This window comes from Lissotriton vulgaris, unplaced genomic scaffold (assembly GCF_964263255.1).
Source record: "Lissotriton vulgaris unplaced genomic scaffold, aLisVul1.2 SCAFFOLD_1463, whole genome shotgun sequence".
Lineage (NCBI taxonomy): Eukaryota > Metazoa > Chordata > Amphibia > Caudata > Salamandridae > Lissotriton > Lissotriton vulgaris.
This window is the reverse complement of record NW_028247109.1, coordinates 517,649-539,286: the sequence shown is the minus strand read 5'-3', so window position 1 is coordinate 539,286 and position 21,638 is coordinate 517,649. Positions and strand designations below refer to the sequence as shown.

The 21,638-nt window shown below is 49.5% G+C and overlaps 1 protein-coding gene across 1 annotated transcript in view; it reads right to left on the bottom strand.

Annotated features, from left to right (window-relative positions):
* Positions 1–3,538: 3,538 nt before the first annotated feature.
* The window catches only part of LOC147665634 (small G protein signaling modulator 1-like), a 518,897-nt gene continuing 500,797 nt past the window's right edge, over positions 3,539–21,638 (bottom strand). The window contains exon 14 of the mRNA XM_086949626.1: positions 3,539–4,391. Coding sequence (XP_086805752.1) covers positions 4,299–4,391 — 93 coding nt within the window. The 3' untranslated portion in view covers positions 3,539–4,298. The remainder of the gene's footprint in view (positions 4,392–21,638) is intronic.

The following is a 21,638-nucleotide window of genomic DNA, read 5'->3' as shown; positions in this document are numbered from 1 at the left end:
GCTTAGCCCCACCAACTTGTCGTACATCGGCCGCTGTAAGCGCAGCCCAATCACCACCTAATTCAGCTGCATGATCTTCACGACGTATTTTCGCCCATACCGGTTGCGGTACGACATTGCCGAACAACATGTCAATGTCGGCAAGATTCATTATCGTAGCATCCACTAGCTGGGACAATTCTTTATAGTACCCTGCAGGATTTTTGCGAGGGTCGGGCAAAGTTTGCTTAACCTGCAAAACTTCCGATCGTTTCCATGGAAGGTGTATCCATACTCTCTGGAAGTGTGGCAAGATAGCAGGATTAACAGTCGCATCACCTGGCATCCACACTGGTGGAACTTCACGCATGGGATACTGACCAGGCATCAACATCCATTCCTCATGTTCGTCTTTAAACAGTGCACGAGGCATCACAGTGGGACGAAAAGATAGTAGATGCTCGACAGCACGTCAAACATTGATACCCACGATCATACCACTCGAGAACTGAAGCTGCAGTTCAGTTAAAGCGGCCAGTACATCATCTGCCGCGTCAACTGATATCTCGTCGCGTAAGAGTTTGCACATTTCTTCAAACACGAATCTCTGTGTTGGCTCATTAAATTGAGAGAAAGTGTCAACAACTATGCGTGGAGGATTCTTAAGAGGATACCTAATCCAATTTTTCGCCATTTTAAATAGCGTATCACGTTCCCTACCACCAGGAAGCTGACTTCGTCTTTGGGGAGCATCAGAATCAGCAGACCCAAGAATTGGTCCAAGAGGAGAGTAAAAGTTAGCAACAATATTAGGAATACGTCGCCGAACAGACGGGGAAGAAGAGAGAAGTAAAGGGGTAACAACAGGAGGACCAAAAACAGGAGGAGCAGAAACAGTAGGAGTAGCCACAAGAGTGGAAGTAGCGGGAAGTGTAGTTTGAGAAGGTATAGACAGTGGAGCAGTAGGGACAGGAGCAGGTAGAGGAATAGGAACAAGAGGATTCGCAATGGCAGGACCAGCGACAGTCTGATTAACAGCCGCCGGAATAGCAGGTTGAGGAACAGGGGGAACCACGGGAGCTGTGGTATCCTGTGCATATGGAGGTGGCGACTTCAATAGATAGGACAACAAAGGGTCCACTACTGCTTCCTCTCCCTTCTTATCCGTACCCGTCGGTAAAACGGGATAACATTTGTCCACTGTCATACGTTGTAATCTATCAAAAATTTCCTTTTCCTTCTCTTCTTTGTCTCGCTGAAACTGCTCTGCATTTCTCATCGCTGTAACGATACCTTTTCTCTTATTACGTTTAAGCTGCTTGATTTCTTTCTGCTTGGCTTCTTTACGCCATAACCGAAAGGAATCAAACATGGCCGGCCTTGCTTTTCTTTGGAACAATTTAGCTTCAAGATTATCTAAAATTGGGGTCTCAAAACTACCATGAGGTGGCCAACTAAGGACACCGTCATCTTTAGTATAACAAACCCAGCAATCATTGAATGTGATAGGACCCATACCATGTCGACTATATAATTCATAAATTGGAGTTCCAACCGGAGGTATCGGACACGAGTCCTCCAATCGGGAATCCGCACCACAACCTCTAAAGCAACTAAACAAAGTACTACGGCCAGGCATCGTGCACACTAGCCGAGTTTCACAAACGTCAAGGGTTATTGGATTACAATGTCCCCGCAAAAGTGCAAAAACCCTCGGTTTTTGGCGACTGCAGTCGTCAAATAGAACAAGTAAGAGCAAAATACGAAGGACCACAAATGCAATGGAACCATGCAACAACTAAGCACCCACTACAACTAAGGATTCTGGGGAGCGACCCACAAATACTTAACTCAAAAAACAATTGCGTCACCAGGAAGGCCCGTCAATCGTCTCGCTGTACCAAGGTCTACGCCAGGCGCCAAAACAGGTCTACAGTCAGGGCAGCAGTCCGTTGCAGCCGTCAGGAGGCGGGGATCTTCGCGGGAAAAGTCTTCGGGCCACTTGTTTCAACAACAGGATCGATGAAGCGGGGTGCACCTTCCCTCGGAGATTTCACACGAAGTTCCTCACGATCGTCGGGCTTTGGACCGGTACCGCTGATGCAGCCCCACGTTGGGCGCCAACTGAAGGACTGGGTTTATTTAAGACCCAGCGGTGCCAGGGGACAACACCTTAAACCTTCGTGGGTTACCTGTTCCGGCGTACAAATGACAGAGACACGGGACACTTCCTTCGGCGTCAAAGATTTGAGGTTTATTTACTGCAGGGAACACAGAAGTCACAAGAAGTGCATAGCATGTAGGTTCAAGGAGACTGCTTCGAATTGTATCTGTGGATCGCTCCTTTTATACCGTTTTTCGTCATAAGATAACATGGCAAACAAAAGGTTACAACCCGGTTCCCACAGTAAATTTCATAGGGGGTCGCTTTCATGTATTCAGGGCCCGAAACATAATTACAGTAGCATTTGCCGGTTCCCAACTGTAAAAGTACATCTTCCCAACATTAGTGCATTCCATTCCGGCAATAAACGAATCAAGGAAGAGTCAGAAACAGGTGCAGAGGAAGACGAGGATAGCGAACAGATCGAAAAGAGTGTAAAAGGGGGTGGTATCAGGAAACACGATTGCAGGGATCAAAGGAGACGTGCCTAATGAATGCACAACTGAGACAATAGACTAGCACGGCAAGATGAGCCTCGAGCGGGGACATCTGCCTTGCAGTGTCATCCCCCTCGTCATAAAGACACCCTCAAAGGAACACGTGTCTTCCGCAAGAGTTTGGGAATCCCAGGGTCACGAAGCGGACAGTGTCCGTTCGCTGGCTACTTGAGGGCAAGAAACAAAATGGATGCCGTATCTAAAATGGAACCCGTGGGTTCAGATGAAGAAACCCATGAAACAGACGAACGGTTTAGGTCAGCGTAGCGAAAACGCGTGCACCCACTAAACTCGTCATTTGCGGTTCATAGATACCAGACTCGACCATATTCGAGCGAGTCGAAAACACCACTTATAATTGTCACGGAACCTCAGGTGGGTCCCTTGCAGAGCAAAATGTTTTCTTAATGAAACCCTCTCATGCCAAGGAACTGGACAATGGCACAGCAGGCGTCCTAAGCCTAAGTAGGATCTTCCTTTCCTCTTACAATCTTTCCCTGACCGTGCTCCTTTTCCAGATGTGCTCATGATACAGGACTCTGTCCCTGGACGTGTTTGCATCACATCCAACAATCAACTTCCCTAGTTTGGTTTCCATTATCCAGTAATAGGGGCATGGAGCTGGATGCTATAATAATAATATGCCCCCCAATGCTTCTGTATGCCTTCACACCGTGTCCGTTGATCCCCCAATTCTCAGCACATTTAAGGGAAGCATAAAGGCAGATTATTTTGGTGGTTCCATTCTGGAAAAATAAATGTTAATTTCCCTAGGCAATGTCATTATGCCCCTATTAGATAATGCCTTTTAGCCAGGAAGTTGAAAGCAGGAGAACAAAGGCTTGCATAACCAATCCAAAATCATAAAAGGCTTCTATATTAAAATCCTACTTAGGCCGTTGGGGATCTTTTCAGCAAGGATGCGTTCCTTGTATCGTTTACATGGTGAATTTGCTTTTTGGGATGGCTTTGAGAAAGTCTTTTCTATTTCTGTACTTACTGTTCAATGGGCAGCAATTCAAACCTTCATTGAACCTTTGGTCAGTGGAGGGAAAGGTGCAGTCTTAGCAGCTCGCCCTCCAAAGTATTCTCTTCATCACATCTTGGGGTCCTTCCTCTTTCTGCTCCATGGGATCTTCCTTTGCTCCTATAAGCCTTACTGTTGCATCCTTTTGAATATTTAGATTCAGTGGATGTTCAACCTCTTTCAAATAATGAAGATAAATGGGACACATAGAACTAATAAAGATTACCGGTAAGTAATTCATGCATTACCTTCTTCTGCACCTGTGCAATCATTGGTAAAAAAGAATTGTAAAACACTTAAAATAAACACTAAATCATGTGCTTGACTTACACCACTAACACTCTACTTACATCACTGGTTCATTTGCTTTTACTTATCCAACTAGTCATTAGGCAGTGATCTATAATTGTTTCTAAAGGTAAACATGACATCACAGTATTCTGAAATTTGGGTTTGGAAAATTGATTCTTCACACACAGGATCTACCGAAATGACCTGCTTCATCTGGGCCAAATAATGCAACACGTTGTTCAAGAAAAAGGATTTCCAGGTTTTATTTCTTTTAATCAAATCAACAACTCTGCTCTACAGTGGTATGAGATTCCTCTGTAATAAGCTAATGAGCAGACACTTAAAAAACACAATTCCTTACCTGTGTGCTGGAGCTGGAGTCACTCTGAAGACGAGCATGGCTCTGGGTCCCAGAACTACAGCTTTGGGAAGACTGCAAGAAGATCAAGGGAACCCTTAAGAAAGGAATACTATAGAAGCAAAGAATTTAAAAGAAATGTTCAATATAGTGTATATCTGACTTAATATGTCAATGCAAGATAGATCATGTTCATCATGATGCTCCACTCTCTGGCAATTCAGCAGGGATCTACAGACACACTTTCCTAAATGGTAAGAATAACCCTACAGGAATATTGTACTTCTTCTAGATGATCCTGTATCATATCTTCAAGAATACACTCATGTAGAACTCTCTGACGCTTCCTAGCAAGGCACACGCTATGCAAATATCCATTGAAGTACACATACATTAGTATCATACATTCGTATCCAGGGTTGAAATCTAATCTAACAAGAAATATTTTCACACCAAGGTTATACCTTCATTGCAGGCCAATATTGCATTATTTAGTGGAACCTGGGAGTTTACATGGACATCAATATATCTCTCTCTCCAAAGATGTAAACACATTATCCTCTACCTTCATTGGTTTATCAAAGGTATTTCACACCTCTGGTGCCTGTCCACTGTTGTTCGCTGGTGGTGAAGAGCACTATCTTAAGCAGACTTGATTACGGCAAGGCTTTGCTTCAAGGAGGTCCGACCTATCCTGCCCCGTGCTTACATCCCATCTATACAGCAGCAGTGAAACCGCTGTTTTCCCTGCCTCGATTCTCTTCTACTTCAGAAGCCTTGAACTCTCTCCACTGGCTTCCGGTAGCTAAGCGCATCACGTTTAAATACCTGTGCGTATATAATAGAGCCTTTAATCATACTGGACGTTACCCTCTTCAACACAAATGACAGTGCTATTTTACGTCCGGATTACTGCGCTCAGAGATGCTACTTTGTTGAAGGTCCCTAAATGTATGAAGGCTCACACAGGGGGTAGAGGTTTCCATGTACAGGCAGCCAGACTGTGGAATAGCCTGCCGGCTTCCCTCCTCTCTATCAACAATCTCTACACCTTTAGGAAAGCCTTAAAGATCCGGCTCTTTAAGCTCAAGCACTTGTATACTTTTGGATCAAGAACTTGATAGCATCACAATTCCCTTTTTTTTAACTATCAGATCATTTACACTAATGAATTTAGACTTCTTTCAGAGATCATCAATCACATGGACCAGCTAACACTCAGTCTTAGTGGACAGCTTACAAACCATCACAGGAAACAGATGCCTCAACATATTTTCTCAGTTGTACTTCAATCGAACTCTCTGGAAGTTTAGCTCCAATTTGAAGAGAGATGCCACCCTGCCAGGCACAGAGGTTTTAATATTGGATCTTTTAAAGGTGGGGTGATATCTCCTTTCCAGCTGCTGCACAATGCCATTTGTGAAAGAACGGTTACATTAAAACATCAGTTATACACTGAATAGGACAAAGATCCAGATGGTGCAGCTGCTTCTGAAGAAGATGGAATGGTGGCAGATTTTCAAAAGCACCACCTTCCTGACTAAAGGCATTGTGGAGCCACAAACTTTAAAGACAACCAAAGAGGTCAACTCAACCATTCTTGTGTAACAAGTCACTAAAAGGATAGACAATTGACTAGGAAAAATAGACCTTGTGGAATAGGTTTGCACATTTCTCTTTTAATCAACCAAAGATAATATCTTTGTGTAAACAACCTAATTATACATTTTGGACTATGCTATGCCTTAATGGAAACTTATTTTTCGGCTTAAGTTAGCCACACACTGCTTACTTGGTCTTATTTAGGATAGGAACTATGCTAGGGAGAGAAAAGTTAAACTGAATCAAGTGTGAGTCTAGCGTGCAATGTATGTTGATGTAACTTGTTCTGAGGGAATAAAGATACCCCTAGCCCAGTACTTCAAACAAAGTAGGGGAAGCTTAGCACTCCCAAATGTGACAATAGCACTAGACTGAAAGGAAGGCATTTGACATGTGAGGCTCCGGTTCAATATTTTTAATGAACAAGTTATTTATCTTCGGTAACGCATTATCTGGTAGGGACAATATCTAGCTGCATATTCCTTACATTTGAATTTCCCAGGTGGCAGGCTGGATCCAGAAACCTTTGCTCAAGCAATACCCCTTGCGCATGCCGTCGGGTGGCTCCATTCGGCTCCGCATGATGTCAGCATCGTTAGCGTCAGTTATGTCGTCGCAGTCACCTATATAGGTGGCACTCTGGCGAGCGGACATCAGTACTTTTCACTTTTTTCCCGCCAGAAGAGTAGAGCCATGAAATAACTGACGTAAACGTGTGCAAACTAGGGCCCCTAAAAAGTAAGTAACCCTAGCCCTAACAAAATCAGTCAGGAAAGCGGGGAGGCATGGGTGGTCCTGTAAGGATTCTGAAGCAAGATTTTGTTTCTGGACCAGATAATGCGTTACCGAAAGTAAGTACCTTGTTCATAATATAGAGACTTCTAGCTGCAGATTTCTTACCTTTGAATACCCATGCCATACTCTCCCAGCGTTGGGTTGCGGACCAATTTCCCACACTAGGAAGTCCAGCAGGACCGAAAGAGCAAATTGCCTGTCCCCGCAAACCAGACTGTCCAGGCAGTAGTGCTTGGCAAACGTGTGCAAAGATGCCACCGTTGCTGCCTGACAGATGTCCAGGACTGGGGCACCCAGAGCTAAGGCCGTATCGCAGGCTTTCCCCTGTTGGAATGGGCCCTTATTTCCTCAGGGGGCTGCTTCTTAGCTATGACACAGCAGATCCAAATGCAGAGAACAGCTCTGCGAGAGATGGTCATTTTCGGCACTGACCGACCCTTCATAGCTCCCACATACCCCAGAAAGAGTTAGTCGTCCACTCAGAACTGTTTTGTGCGGTCAAGGTAGAACGACAACGCTCTTTTAGGGTTGACGGCGGAGACCTCATCCTTAGAGGGATGTGGGGGAGCAAAGAAGATGGGCAGTGAGATAGACTGACCCAGATGGAATGGGGTTACCTCCTTCGGCAAAAATGAAGCACAGGTGTGAAGAACCACTTTGTCTGGGAAAAACATCATGTAGGGAGGTATCCAAGATAGTGCCCGTAACTCACTCATCCTCTGGGCAGATGTTATTGCCACAAGAAAGGCTGTCTTGATCGTAAGCAGCCTAAGGGGACAACTGTGCAGAGGCTCGAAAGGAGCACACATAAGAAAAGTGAGAACCAAATTAAGGTCCTACTGCGGCATAACAAAGGGCTTGGGTGGAAACAAGTGAGCCAGCCCCTTCAAAAATATTCTTACAATTGGAGACCTAAAGAGAGAAGGTTGGTCTGGAAGCCGCAAAAAAGCAGATAGAGCAGAAAGATAACCCTTAAGAGTACCAAAAGCAGACCCCTGCTGAGCAAGGGTTAGAATGAATAGAAGAACAGTGGATAGAGAAGCACAAAGAGGACTAGACCTTTCTGTACAGTATAATACCAACTTCTGCCAACAGCAGGTGAATAGCATTTCAGTGGAGAGCCACTTATCCGGCCGCCAAAATAATGTTGTATATTTAAGGAGGAAGGTCAAAAGCCATCAACTGCCGCCAGTCAATCTCCATGCATGGAGGCAGAGTTGACAGGTTTGGGGGGAGAACCCTCCCCTGTTGCTGTAACAGAAGATCCTCCCAAAGTGGCAGCCTGTTTGGAGGATCAATGCTCATTTTCAGAAGCTCTGGGTACCAGACTCTCCTCGCCCAGTCCGGAGCCACAAGAATGGCTTGGGCCCGGTCATTCCTGAACTTTTTCCTGGGCAAGAGTGGTCTGAGCGGAATGGCGTACAGAAGGCCTGAGCTCCACTCGCAACGAAAGGCGTTGCAACTCCAAAACGCAGTATTGCTCACACTGCGCGTTCTCTGTGGAGGTGAACAGATCTAACCAAAGATCTCCCTAGTGCTGAAGAGGCCTTGAGCCACCTCCAACTGGAGACGCCATTAGTGACCTAAGAATCGATTGTCCGCCCTGGCGTTCGGAGAACCAGCCAGATATTGAACCACCGGAGTAATGCCCTGCTGTTCCAGCCATGTAAGGAGACACAGGGCCTCCCAATAAAAGGTCCACAACCCCCCGCCCTACTGGTTGCAGTACCACAATGGCGGTGATGTCCGTGAACATCTGCACTAACTTCCCAACTTGATGTGGAGCCCCGACTCCGACAGAGACCAGTCTACCCTGATCTCCACTTCTCCCAGATGGCCGCCCCATCCCATAAATGACACATCTGTAACGACTGTGAGATCTGGTTGGGGAAGGGAAAGAGGTCTGCCATTGACCCAATCGTAGTTCATCAACCACCACTGCAGATCTCTAGCAGTTCCTTCCGAGATATGGACCCTGCTGATGAGATTTTCCTGGTGCTGCACCCACTGAAACTTCAGGTCCCACTGCAGAGCCTGCATACACCACCTGGCATGCTTTAACAAAAGGATGCAGGAGGCTATGATGCTCAACAGCCTTACAGTCAGTCTCACCGAAGTCCAGGATAGAGGCTGAAACATTGGAATCGTAACCTTAATATATCCAGGACTCAATGCAAGGGTGGATAGGCCTAAATCTGAGCTGTGTCCAGAATTGCCCGAAGAAAGGGAGCATCTGAGAAGGAGTCAGGTGTGACTTTGGCACTGTATTAGGAGAACCCCAGCAAATGCAGGAGGTTTGCAGTAGTGTGAAGGTGAGCGAAGACAGCCTGGGGCTAGGACGCCTTCATCCAGTCATCGAGGTAGGGGAAGACTGAAACCCCTAACCTACGTATATGATCTGCAACCACCGCGATCACCTTGGTGAATACCAGAGGGGAACTGGGAAAGCCGAAGGGGAGCATGGTAAAATGAAAGTGCTTGTGGCCTACGCCTGTGGTCCGGCAGGATGGGGATGTGAGAATATGCATCCTGCAAGTCCAATGCTACCATCCAGACATGTTGGTCTAGGGCAGACAAGACCTGAGCTACAGTAAGCATCTTGAACTTCTCCTTCTTGAGGAAGAGATTGACGGTCCCAAGATCTAAAAAGGGCTGCACCTTTTGTTTTTTTGGAATCAGAAAGATGCAGGAATAACAGCTACTGCCTACTTCTGAATCCAGGACCCTCTCTATTGATCCCTTGGCCAGGAGAGCGGTAACTTCCTCTTGGAACAATTTTAAATGATCCTCCACCAGCCATCTTGATTTGGCAGATTGGGAGGAAGAAAATGAAAGAAAGAAAGAGAATAGCCCTCCTGAGTGATCTCCAAGACCCACTTGTCTGATGTTATGAACCTCCAGTGGAGGAGATGATGATGGATTCTACCACCAACTGGAGTGGTAGGGTCCTGAAGAGTCAGACTATGAGTGCTTGAAGGCTGCGCCAGCCGAGGGCACAGTGGCCGACAACTTCTGGCTTCCATTTTTTCTACGGAATGAACCAAGTCCACGTCCCCGCACAACTTGGGAAGTCTGTGCAGGACAGAGGCTGGGATAGGGCTGATGCAGCAGGAACCCTCTTCCATTGCCACAAACGGGGCAAAAGCTAGACTGGCCATGAGGTGTAGAAGAGAGGCCCAAAGATCTGGCCGTAGCTATAGAATTCTTGAACCTCACTACGGCCGAGTCTGCTTTGTCCCCAAAAAGACAGGATCCATAAAACAGCATGTCCACCATGTTTGCCTGGACATCGCCGGAGAAGCCAGTTGTTCTAAGCCAGGCGTGGCACCAGAAGGCCACTGTTGATGAAATCACTCTGCCCAGTGAATCAGTCGTGTCAAGGCCACACCATATGGTGAATTTTGATGCATCTCCCCAGTCCTTAACCGCCAGAGAGCACAGCTGGGCCCCCTTAGGGACTTGTGGCAGCACTTGAGCAATCACCTGCCAAAAGGAGTGGAAAACATTGCCCACTAAGCATGCCGTATTCACCAACAGCAATGCCAGGCTGGAGGAAGAAAACATCTTCTTCCTAAGTGATTCCAGCCTTGGATTCTCTATCCAGAGGGGCGGAAGGAAATGTGCCCTGGGAGGTGGAAGCCTGCACAACCGAGCTTTCAGGGGCTGAGGAACTTTGAGTTGTCCAGGAGCTGGGCGATGGCGACGTGCAATTGTCCTATTCACAGGAACCCCTGTGCTAGGCTTGGACCCCATGCCTAGAAGGACATAACTAAGTTCCTCATTAAAGGGCAAAAGGGGTTCAGAGGTGGAAACCCAAGGCTGAAGCACTTCAAGGAGATTATTCCTGGCCTGTAAGGACGGCAACTCCAGTTCGAGGACCTCAGCTGTTCTCTTGACTCAACCAAGTTGCAGCCACGATTTTTTACGGCATTCTGCAGGCTTAAAAATAACCATTGAACCCAGGCTAGCGTTACTTTGGCGTTTTGCACAGGAGCACGCACTTTGATTTAAACACACATCAGAGTTTTTATAAATCTTTCATTCATTGGTTTTAGGCATTGGATCTATACCAGATCAACTCAGAGATTTAACACGCCTGAGTACTTCGAGGTAGGAACATTCATTCCTCTGTTTTAACACACCAATTTATGGTGACAAATTTCTTTTTGATTATACTCTAATAAAATGTCCCGATTGTTTAATCTCTGTACCCTCACAACCAGAAGAGTATAAGTATTGTCTTCGGCTTACAGCTTTCCCAGATTCATTCGACGCTGCTAGTTAAGGTACATAAACATACTGATAGTCCCTGAATTACTATAGATACACAGTGGGGCAGGTTTTAAAGCAATGTTTCTTTTTTTTTCATAGAGCCCATGACTGAGTCCGAGTCCTGAGGAGAATCCCAAAACTACTAGGGATTCGAAACGTGTTGACTCTAGAGTATGGGGTACTTTTGATGGAGTGTGCCACAAGGGATTTAGTTAAACCGTGTTTCCCTGTCATAGCGTTACAAAACCTGGTATAATTTTTGTACTCCCATTCTCTGATCACAGGCAGGACAGCAGACATGTATTTAGCAAGGAGTTAATGTCTGCCTAGTGTTTGTATTCGAACTTAGGACTGGTCACATGTTGTTGGCTTGTACATATGGTTATTGCTGTGTTGGTGCTTTTTCTGTGTCTTTTTTTTTATTACAAAAAATTATTTTTGTCATGCGCATTTATGTTGGATTATGTGCTTTAATGTTGGATGACAATGTGTAACCTAACAATGTTTTACTCTTTCTAAAGACATGTATAATTGACTTTGAATGTCTTTTTGTAAAAGCTAAATTAAGCTGAATAAAGCTTGTAAACTTTAGAATTAATGGTCTACGGTTCACTCAGATTTAGATCGAACAGTGTTCCTGAACACTTCATTTTGTTGTTTCTCTTTACCACCATGGCATAAGATGCCCCCTCCTCCGTAGCCACAGTTGGCACAGAGAGCATGCCAGTATCTGGGGAAGTGTCCCGTTCACTGGCCTCCCCAAGATCCCCAAACCAGTCCATCTGCTCTGCAGAAAGATCCTGGTGCTCTAAAGGGCCAACAGACCCCCCCCATCCTCTCCCGTGTAAAGAAAATCATTAAAATGTTCAAGCAACTACATAGACCCCCCGGCTTTTGTCTGCGTCGAGCGACACCATTCCAACTCTGTGTCCTGGGGATAAGGATGCAGCTGGAATCACCGATGGGACCTGACAGCCCCTTAGGCACAGACTTTGGGTTATCGAAGGGGAAGGTCGTGATGGCACAACCTGTGCTGTCCCGGATCCGGGATCGGATTCCAAAGGCTCCACCAGTGCTGTACCTGGAGCAGACTGTGTTGAATGAACAAGTTACTTACCTTCGGTAACGATATATCTGTAAGAAACATTAGTTAGTGTTAGATTCCTTACCTTAGAATATCCCCAGGCGTCAGTCTGGATCCGGAAACTTTTGCGTAGCAGTACCCCTGCGCGTCGGTAGGCGTCGTCTGCAGGCGTCCCCTGCGGCTCCGCGTCCGTCGTCGGCGTCGTGCGCCGTGATGACGTCGCTGGAGTACATAGACGCCGCCTCCGCGCGCTGACGTCAGTTCTTTGCACACAGCATTTCCGCGCCAGGAGACGCAGAGCCATGAGAGAACCAACACTGGTGCCATGTAAAAACTAGGGCCCTGAAAGGGATGACCTTAACCCTAGGTATCAGTTCGCAGAACGGGGAGGATGGGTGGGTTCGGTAAGGAATCTAACACTAACTAATGTTTCTTACAGATATATCGTTACCGAAGGTAAGTAACTTGTTCATCTGAAAGAAACACGTTAGTGTTAGATTCCTTACCTTAGAATACATACCCCAGCAATACCAACCCCGGTGGTGGGTCTGCGAACCAATACAACTACACCAGAAAGTCCTGGAGGACAGAACGGCCAAAGAAGCCATCCCTCCGGACTTGGCTGTCCAGGCAGTAGTGCCTCGCAAAGGTGTGCAGCGAGGCCCACGTAGCCGCTTGGCAAATGTCCTGCAAGGGGACTCCCCGGCCCAGGGCAGTGGTAGCCGCCGTGGCCCGAGTGGAATGGGCCCTCAGCCCAACAGGAGGCTCCTTCCGAGCCAAAGAGTAGCACGCTTTGATGCAGAGGACGACCCATCGAGAGATGGTTCGTTTACAGACCGCCCGTCCCTTCTTCGCACCCACGTAGCCAACAAACAGTTGGTCATCCACCCGGAACTGGCGTGTGCGATCCATGTAAAATGAAAGCGCACGTTTTGGGTCCAGACGATGGAGCCGCTCTTCATCCTTTGAAGGATGCGGAGGCGGGAAGAAGGAAGGGAGGGTAATGGACTGCCCGATGTGAAAGGCCGAAACAACCTTGGGCAGGAAAGAAGGCCTAGTCCTCAGAACCACCTTATCAGGATGAATGGACAGGAAAGGAGGTTGGACAGAAAGAGCCTGGAGCTCACTCACTCTCCTGGCAGAGGTGATGGCAACCAGGCAAGCCGTCTTTAAAGTCAGGAGACGGAGAGGACAAGAATGAAGGGGCTCAAAGGGAGCACACATTAGAAAGGTCAGAACCAGGTTCAAATCCCACTGAGGCATCACAAACGGAACAGGTGGAAACATGTGAGTGATGCCTTTCAAGAATCGAGTTACAATCGGGGATTTGAACAAAGAAGGCTGATCAGGAAGCCTTAAAAAGGCTGAAAGGGCAGAAAGGTAGCCCTTGATAGTGCCCAGAGCAGAGCCCTGCTGGGCAAGAGAAAGAAGAAACAGAAGAACCTCCGAAAGAGGGGCAGAAAGAGGATCCACAGCCTTTGCTGTGCACCATGCCACAAATCTGTTCCACCGACAGGCGTATACCGACTTAGTGGAGGGACGCCTGGCTGCCAGAATAACATCACAGACTTCAGGAGGCAAGTCAAATGGCCTCAACTGTCGCCGCTCAATCTCCAAGCATGGAGGTGGAGACTGGACAGGTTCGGGTGGAAGACCGTCCCCTGCTGCTGCGACAGAAGGTCCTCCTGAAGGGGCAGGCGGATCGGGGGACCGACTGACATGTTGAGTAGCTCGGGATACCAGTATCTTCGAGCCCAGTCCGGAGCCACAAGGATAACTTGGGCCCGGTCGCGCCTGATCTTCTTCAGCACTCTGGGCAGAAGTGGTATAGGCGGAAAGGCGTATAACAGACCGCAACTCCACTCGCGCCGAAAGGCGTCGCCGTGCGAGTGCCGTCTTGGAAACTCCAACGCGCAGAACTGATGACATTGCGCGTTCTCTTCGGTGGCGAATAGATCTAACCAAGGCTCTCCCCATTGCAGAAAGATGCCTTGCGCCACGTCCGAGTTCAGACGCCATTCGTGATCCATCGAGCACCGACGGCTGAGTTCGTCCGCCCTGGCGTTCAGAGAACCTGCCAGGTGTTGAACCGTCAGAGTCACGCCCTGACGTTCCAGCCATTGCCAGAGGCGCAGAGCCTCCTGGCAAAGGGTCCACGACCCCACACCGCCCTGTTTGTTGCAGTACCACATGGCGGTGGTGTTGTCGGTGAACACCTGCACCACACTCCCGTTGACAAAGGGGAGGAATGCCTTCAGTGCCAGACGAATCGCCCGCAGCTCCAACAGGTTGATATGGAGCCGGGACTCCGCCGGAGACCAGATGCCTCTGATCTCTGCCTCTCCCAAGTGGCCACCCCAGCCCTGGAGGGACGCGTCCGTCACGACAACGTGCTCCGGTTGGGGAAGGGAGAGGGACTTGCCCCTGACCCAATCGCGGTCCGCAAGCCACCACTGCAGTTGTCTCGCAGTGCCCTCCGAGATCAAGACGTGGTCGGACAAGTTGCCCTGATGCTGGGCCCACTGAAACTTCAGGTCCCACTGCAGAGCCCGCATCCGCCACCGAGCGTGATGCACCAGAAGGATGCAGGAAGCCATCAGTCCCAGCAGCCGCAGCGTCAACCTGACCGAAACCCGGGATAGCGGCTGAAAGATGGGAATCAAAGCCTGAATATCCCGAACCCGCCGTTCCGGAGGATAAACCCGAAACTGCGCCGAGTCCAGAACCGCTCCGATGAAAAGGAGCTTTTGAGAGGGACACAGGTGTGATTTCGGCACATTGATGGAGAACCCCAGGTCGTGCAAGAGGTCTGCCGTCATCTGAAGGTGGTGGACGACTGTCTGGGGCGAGCCCGCCTTCAACAACCAGTCGTCTAGGTAGGGGAAGACTGAAACCCCCAACCTGCGCAGATGGGCTGCGACCACCGCCATCACCTTTGTGAACACCCGTGGGGCGCTGGTAAGGCCGAAGGGAAGCACGATAAACTGAAAATGCTCCTGGCCTACCGTGAACCGCAGGTAACGCCGGTGGGCCGGCAGGACGGGGATGTGAAAATAGGCGTCCTGCAAGTCCAACGCTACCATCCAGTCTTGTGGGTCTAGAGCAGCCAAGACCTGAGCTAACGTCAACATCTTGAACTTCTCCTTCCGGAGGAAGCCGTTGACGTTCCTTAGATCCAAGATAGGACGTAGGCCCCCCTTGTCCTTCTTGGGCACCAGAAAGTAGTGGGAATAACAACCACGCCCTACTTCTGGCCCAGGAACGCGCTCGATGGCCCCCTTGGCCAAGAGGGCCGTAACTTCCTCCTGCAGAAGCGTCAAGTGGTCCCCCGACACACGGTGGTTCTGCGGTGGCATGGCTGGAGGAGAGGTCTCGAAGGGGAGGGAGTAGCCCCTTCGGACGATTTGCAGCACCCACCTGTCCGAAGTGATCGTGCGCCAGTGAGCGTGGTGATGGCGAACCCTGCCACCCACTGGCGTCACATGGGGCCGAAAGCACGGACTAGGAGGATTTTGGGGTAGATGCTGCGGGGGAAGGTGTGGTCTGACCCCGCCGTTGTCCCCGACCGCCACCACGGCGGTTTCCACGGCCGCCACCGCGTTGGAAGGATTGTTGCGGCGCGTGGCTGGCAGCACGTGTGGGGGCGCCCCTTCCTTGGCCACGAAAGGGACGAAACGAACCCGGTTGCTGACGCTGGGTCGAGAGACCCAAGGACTTGGCCGTGACCCTGGAGTCCTTGAAGCGTTCCAGCGCGTGGTCCGCTTTGTCACCGAACAGGTGACAGCCATCAAACGGCATGTCCATCAGGGCATTCTGGACATCAGCCGAAAAATTGGCGGATCTCAGCCAGGCGTGGCGACGAATCGCCACCGTCGTAGACATAGCCCTGCCCAGCGAGTCGGTCGTATCAAGACCACACCGAATTGAATATTTCGCTGCATCTCGGCCCTCAGCCACAGCCTGACCGAGCTTTGCCCGCACCTCCATGGGGCATTCTGGCAGCAGCTCCGCGACCGTATCCCACACAGAGTGGGTGTAGCGGCCCAAGAGGCAGGCGGTGTTGCAAGACCGCAGGCCCAAACTAATGGACGAGAAGACCTTTTTGCCAAACTGGTCATACCTCTTGGATTCCCGGTCGGGCGGGGCCGACGGGAATGCGGACTGGGAGGTCGAGGCCTGGATCACCAGACTCTCAGGAGTGGGGTGGGTAGACAGGTACTTGGGGTCGTCCGGACAAGGACGGTGGCGCCTGGCCACGTTCCGATCAACAGGCGCACCTGAAGCGGGCCTGGACCACGTGCCCAACAGAACGTCAGACAAGGCTTCATTAAACGGCAGCAGTGGCTCCACTGGGCATGACTGCGGTTTGAAGACCTCGGTGAGGATGTTAGGCCTCACGGCCGCGACGGGGAGCTCAAGGTGTAAGGCCTTGGCAGCCCTCATCAGCACCACAGAATAGGCAGCTCCCTCCACCGATGCCACGGTTGGAGGAGAGATCAAACCAGGGTTAGGGGAGTCGTCCAAACCACTGGCATCCCCCAAGTCACCTGTCCAGTCCGGGTCATACTGGCACTCGCGAGCCAGAGGGTCCTCGGACCCCTCCCAACCTTCACCGTACTCCTCATCCTCTCCGTATTCGGAGTCAATGATGAAGACCGGCTCCTCGGGGTTCATGGGCCCCATCGGCGCCGGGACCGGCGTCGTGCGACGCCCGTCCGGCGCCGCGTCCGGCGTCGGAGAAGGTAAGGGGACGGCGCCGCCCGGAGCCGGCGTCGGAACCCCACCGCCGGCCGGAACCGGCAGTGGAGAACCGGCGCCGCGCGGGGGCGGCGTCGGGGGTAACCCCGATGGCAACGGCGCCGGGGAGGCCGGAAGACCAGCCGGCGCCGATCCCGAAGGCCCCTGCGGCGCCGGGGTCGGAGCCGTCGGCGGCGCCGGGGCCGGAGCACCCGACGGCGCCGAGGCAGGGACACCCGAACCGCTAGGGCCCCCAGACGGTAGCACTGGGCCCGAAGGCGCCGTAGGCCCCGTCGGAGAAGCGAGCGCCCTCATGGCCATGAGGAACGCCTCGATCTCCTCAGGCGTCGCGCCATGCCCAGGGACCGGAGGGTATGAGGCAGGCCGCGCCGGCGACTCTCGCGGAGCCGCGGGGTTGGGGTCACCCGAGCCCCCGGCCGCATCGCGCGAGCGTCGGGGGGGAGTCGGGGGTACGATGACGACGCCCCGACTTCTTGTGCTTCTTACCTGACGAGCCTGACGAGTGGTGTCGACTTCCGGAGCGCCCGGCGCGGCTCCGCGACCGTTCCCTCGAACGCTCTCTCGACCTCCGGCCGGACCGGGACCGCTCCCGGTCCCGACGTGGGGCCGACACCCGGAGCTCCAGCAGCTTGCGGGACCGCTCCCGCCTAGCCTTGTTGGTAAGGGCCCGGCAGTCGACGCAGGAGTCCACGTCGTGGTCAGGGCCCAGACACCGGAGGCAGAGGCGGTGATGGTCTGTGACCGACATCGTGCGCTCACAGTCATCGCAATTCTTAAACCCAGGCCTCCTATCAGGCACCGTAGAGGAAAAAACAATTGAAAAACTTGGTCAAAGACCGGAGTACTGCTCTTCAGATCTGCGTCCACTGGCGCGGAAAAAAGAAGAACTGACGTCAGCGCGCGGAGGCGGCGTCTATGTACTCCAGCGACGTCATCACGGCGCACGACGCCGACGACGGACGCGGAGCCGCAGGGGACGCCTGCAGACGACGCCTACCGACGCGCAGGGGTACTGCTACGCAAAAGTTTCCGGATCCAGACTGACGCCTGGGGATATTCTAAGGTAAGGAATCTAACACTAACGTGTTTCTTTCAGATCTGATGGGGCACCATGAGACCCCATGAGTTCCGAGGGCTCAGCAGAGGGGGAGGCACATGGCCTCGTAAAATTCTTTAGTTTGAGCGGGTGTTGCTCTGACTGCCAGAAAGGGAGGGAGGCGAAGTGGACCCTGGCTCCGGCTCCTCAGACCGTGCCTGGAATGTCAGTGATCCTTACCTCTTTTGTCGACAGATGACAGTCAGGGCGAAGTTCAAGTGTTGAACTTCTTTTTCTTCTTGTGTCACTTCCCAAAGTGTCCTGATACCCTTGAGTGAGACAAAGAGGTCTTGGACCTCCGAGAGCGGTCTCGCGTCCTCCTTTTCTTCGGATGACACCAGAACCTCCTCGGAGTCTTGCTGGATTGTGTTGACTGCTGGGTCGCAAGGAGCTTCATACCTCACTCCCGGAAGGCCTTCGGAGCCATGGCCCGACAGTGTGAGCAGAACTTTGAGTCGTGGTCACGCTTGAGATACCAAAGACAGACGGGGTGGGGGGGTTGGTTACCAACATCATGCGGTGACAGGCACCGCATGGTTTAAACCCTGTCTTCCTCTAAAACATCCTCGCACAAGAAGAAAAAAATTACAAAGTCAACAATAGTCGAAAAAGGCCTATCAAAAAGCGACAGAGGGGTAGCTCTTCTCCGGATCGGCGCTTAACTGGTGCCGAAAGAAAAGAACGGACATCCGCGAGCCTGGGTGGCACCTATATAGGTCACCGCAACAACATAACTGACGCTAACGACACCGATTACGTCATGCGGAGACAAATGGAGCCACCCGATGGAGCGTGCAATGGGCATTGCTCAAGCAAAAGTTTCTGGATCTAGCCTGACACCTGGGAAATTCAAAGGTAAGGAATCTGCAAGCTAGAAGTCTATCAGATCATTTATATTCTGTATTTTTAAATCAAAGACTAGTTACAGGGAACAAAACACATCACAATCCAACAAGATGTAACTTGATGAAGGCAAGAAATAGGGGAGAAGGCAGAAACAGAATTAGACATTAAGATACATTCTGATCGAATGCATCTCTAACTTTTTCTGCACGGACAAGAAGATAGTGTAGAACCTTTGAAAATCTGGAAATGTGAAGCTATTTGGTGCTTGGAAAGGAAAGCATTGGCATATAATTTCTTGGAATTCTTTTGCTTTGTAATTTTCTGGATTCTTCATATTATTATTATGAAGGTGACTGCTGGTCGTTGGATAGGGTGTGAAAGTTAAGCTTGCCAAACGTTTTTGAGACTTGTAATATAACAACTCATTTTCTTTAATCATTTCACCTGAATGAGACTGAATACTAATATAGGGATCTATGTGGAACCAGCTCCATGTGTGACTTCTGCCTATTATTCATTATCTCATATCTCCCTTTGAAAATTGTGCTGAAAATGAAGTATCGTAGGTTTTTTGTTACTTGAGAAACAACCAAGAGCCCCAATTTTAAGAAGTAGAATTTGTCTGTTTGAACAGAGGAGAATGGAGAGGGAGTTGGCAGGCAGTTTCCTACAGTACTGATCAAACACTGCTGAGTCAGTTCCAGAATCAGGCTGACGAGAAGGGATCTGGTCAAACTTTGTGCAGCATCTGAAGGGTGTGGAACTGAGTCCAGTGAAGACAGGACTCGTAGGTTTTTAGATACATCAGGGTATTTCAACAATATAGGAGATATGTAGACAGTGTCTGGTAAGATGTACTCACCTAACATTGCAGGAAACAATTTGAAGCAAAAAATATGCTTGAGCCCAAAGTATAGGGTCTAACAAAGGTCTATTTACTCATATTTAATCTAAACAATTCTTATGGGGAAAGGCTCTCTTTTAGAGAGGGGCTGGCAAAAGGTGAATTAATCTTTTTACCTATTCAGAGAGTGGAGACCATATGTGGGTCAGCAAAGGAGAAAGGACTGAAGCAAATTGAGCAATAAGTATAGCTGGACTTTAAAGGCATAAACCAAAACCCAATGCAAACCATACCAGAAGGATTGACACAGTGTACCTGGAGCAAAACCAAAATTTCTTTCTAAGTGCTGCATCCCAGACGGCCCAGAAATCTGTTGGACCTTATAAGGAAGCAGGCTCGATGGGAATCGGGACGAAGAATGCAATGCACCTGAAAAATGTGTGGATCGAGGACAAAAGACTACTGAGACCAGACATATGATGCTGTATATGTAGAAACTACCACTTAAAGTAGATGGCTACTTAAAAAACGAATGTGAAGTCCTTTTACGTTTTAGCTTCATAAAAGGACAGAACAGGGAGGTGAAGTACCAGTTTGCACTTTTCTTAACTGTAAGAATTCTTTACATTCAGAAGCATCTTGAGTAGTGACCATATAAGAAAGGGAGAATCCAAGGCCATCACCTCGGCATTCTGGCAAACAGTCTGCATCTGACAAAGGAAACCGTAGACTTGATTCTAACAAACAATAACTTAAGATAAATCTTCAGTGGCCATCTAGTTCCTGCTCATGGTGTATGTCCATCAGGTGGAGTTCATTATGTTTCAGGTGTGCTATCCTCAACGTCCGAGTGGGTGCAGGTTTTACCTGGTGGTTTAGTATAGACATTCTCCTTTGCACTTTGGTTCCTGGTGTGGACTGGGAGTAAAGATAGAGCATGGAGCAGGCATTAGAGGCAGGTGGTTAAGAACAGAGGAAGCAGCCATCAGTGTGAAAGTAGCAGGCACATTGCGTCGATTTGGGGGGCAGGCTGCAGGGCGCAGGCAGGGACAAAGGGATTTGAGAAGACCAGGGAAGTGATTGTGGTTCCCTCATCTGTGCTGGTTCACTCTATGGTAATCCCATGGAGAAAAAAATAAGCCAAATTCAATTAAGAGAAAATGGACTCGATCAGATCCGATTCGAACAGGGGAAAAACTGTGTAGAAGAGCATGAAAAAACTGAGAGCTAATCAACATTCCTTTTAGAAAAAAAACCAACACAAGTGGACATTAGTCAGATATAAGAAGACTTTGAAGATGAGCAGAATAAAAGGGAGGACGGAGGAGGCACCTTCGATAGTAGACCAGAAGGAAACCAATGCAGACTTATAGGATTCAGGAGTGACTAACAAGCAGGAACACTTGTGATGCAAGATGAAACTAGGAAGGCTCTACTTTTAAAGCCAGCCTGCCAGTCACACTAATGAAACTCTGCTGGGCTTGAGCCAGGACATTTAGTTAACCAGATTCTAGCCGAAATGTATTGAACAGAAAGACTAAAGATGACATATTGAAAAGTGCAAGTTAAAAAGCGACAACAAAGATGAACCAGAATCTCTATGCAATGTTGTATTTTAGAAGTCACACACGACCTCCTAGGTGCAGGAAGAGCTGTAGCACTGAATGGCAGTAGTGGTGCTAGAGTGCACAACGTACAGATCACAGGTCACTGGTGTGCACAGCAGAAGTGGCGCAAGAGCAGCGCACAGAACCCAGGAGTGATGTCCCAGGCAGGAGCTGTGGAAGAGTTGCAGGGTAACCATGCAGGGCCCATGAGAAAAGGCAAGGTGGCACCGGGGTGACAGGAGCAGCAGCAAAGGCAGGGTCATTTCCATGGGGTGGAGCGAGTATGTGTTATTCACTTAAAGATTGTAAGTGGTGAGTCTGGGAACGTCTCAGAATTTTAACTGAACTCTACAACGTTCTTTGTGGAGGAAGCAGAATTCAAAGAAAACCATTCAACCTGTTAATATTCGTCATATTT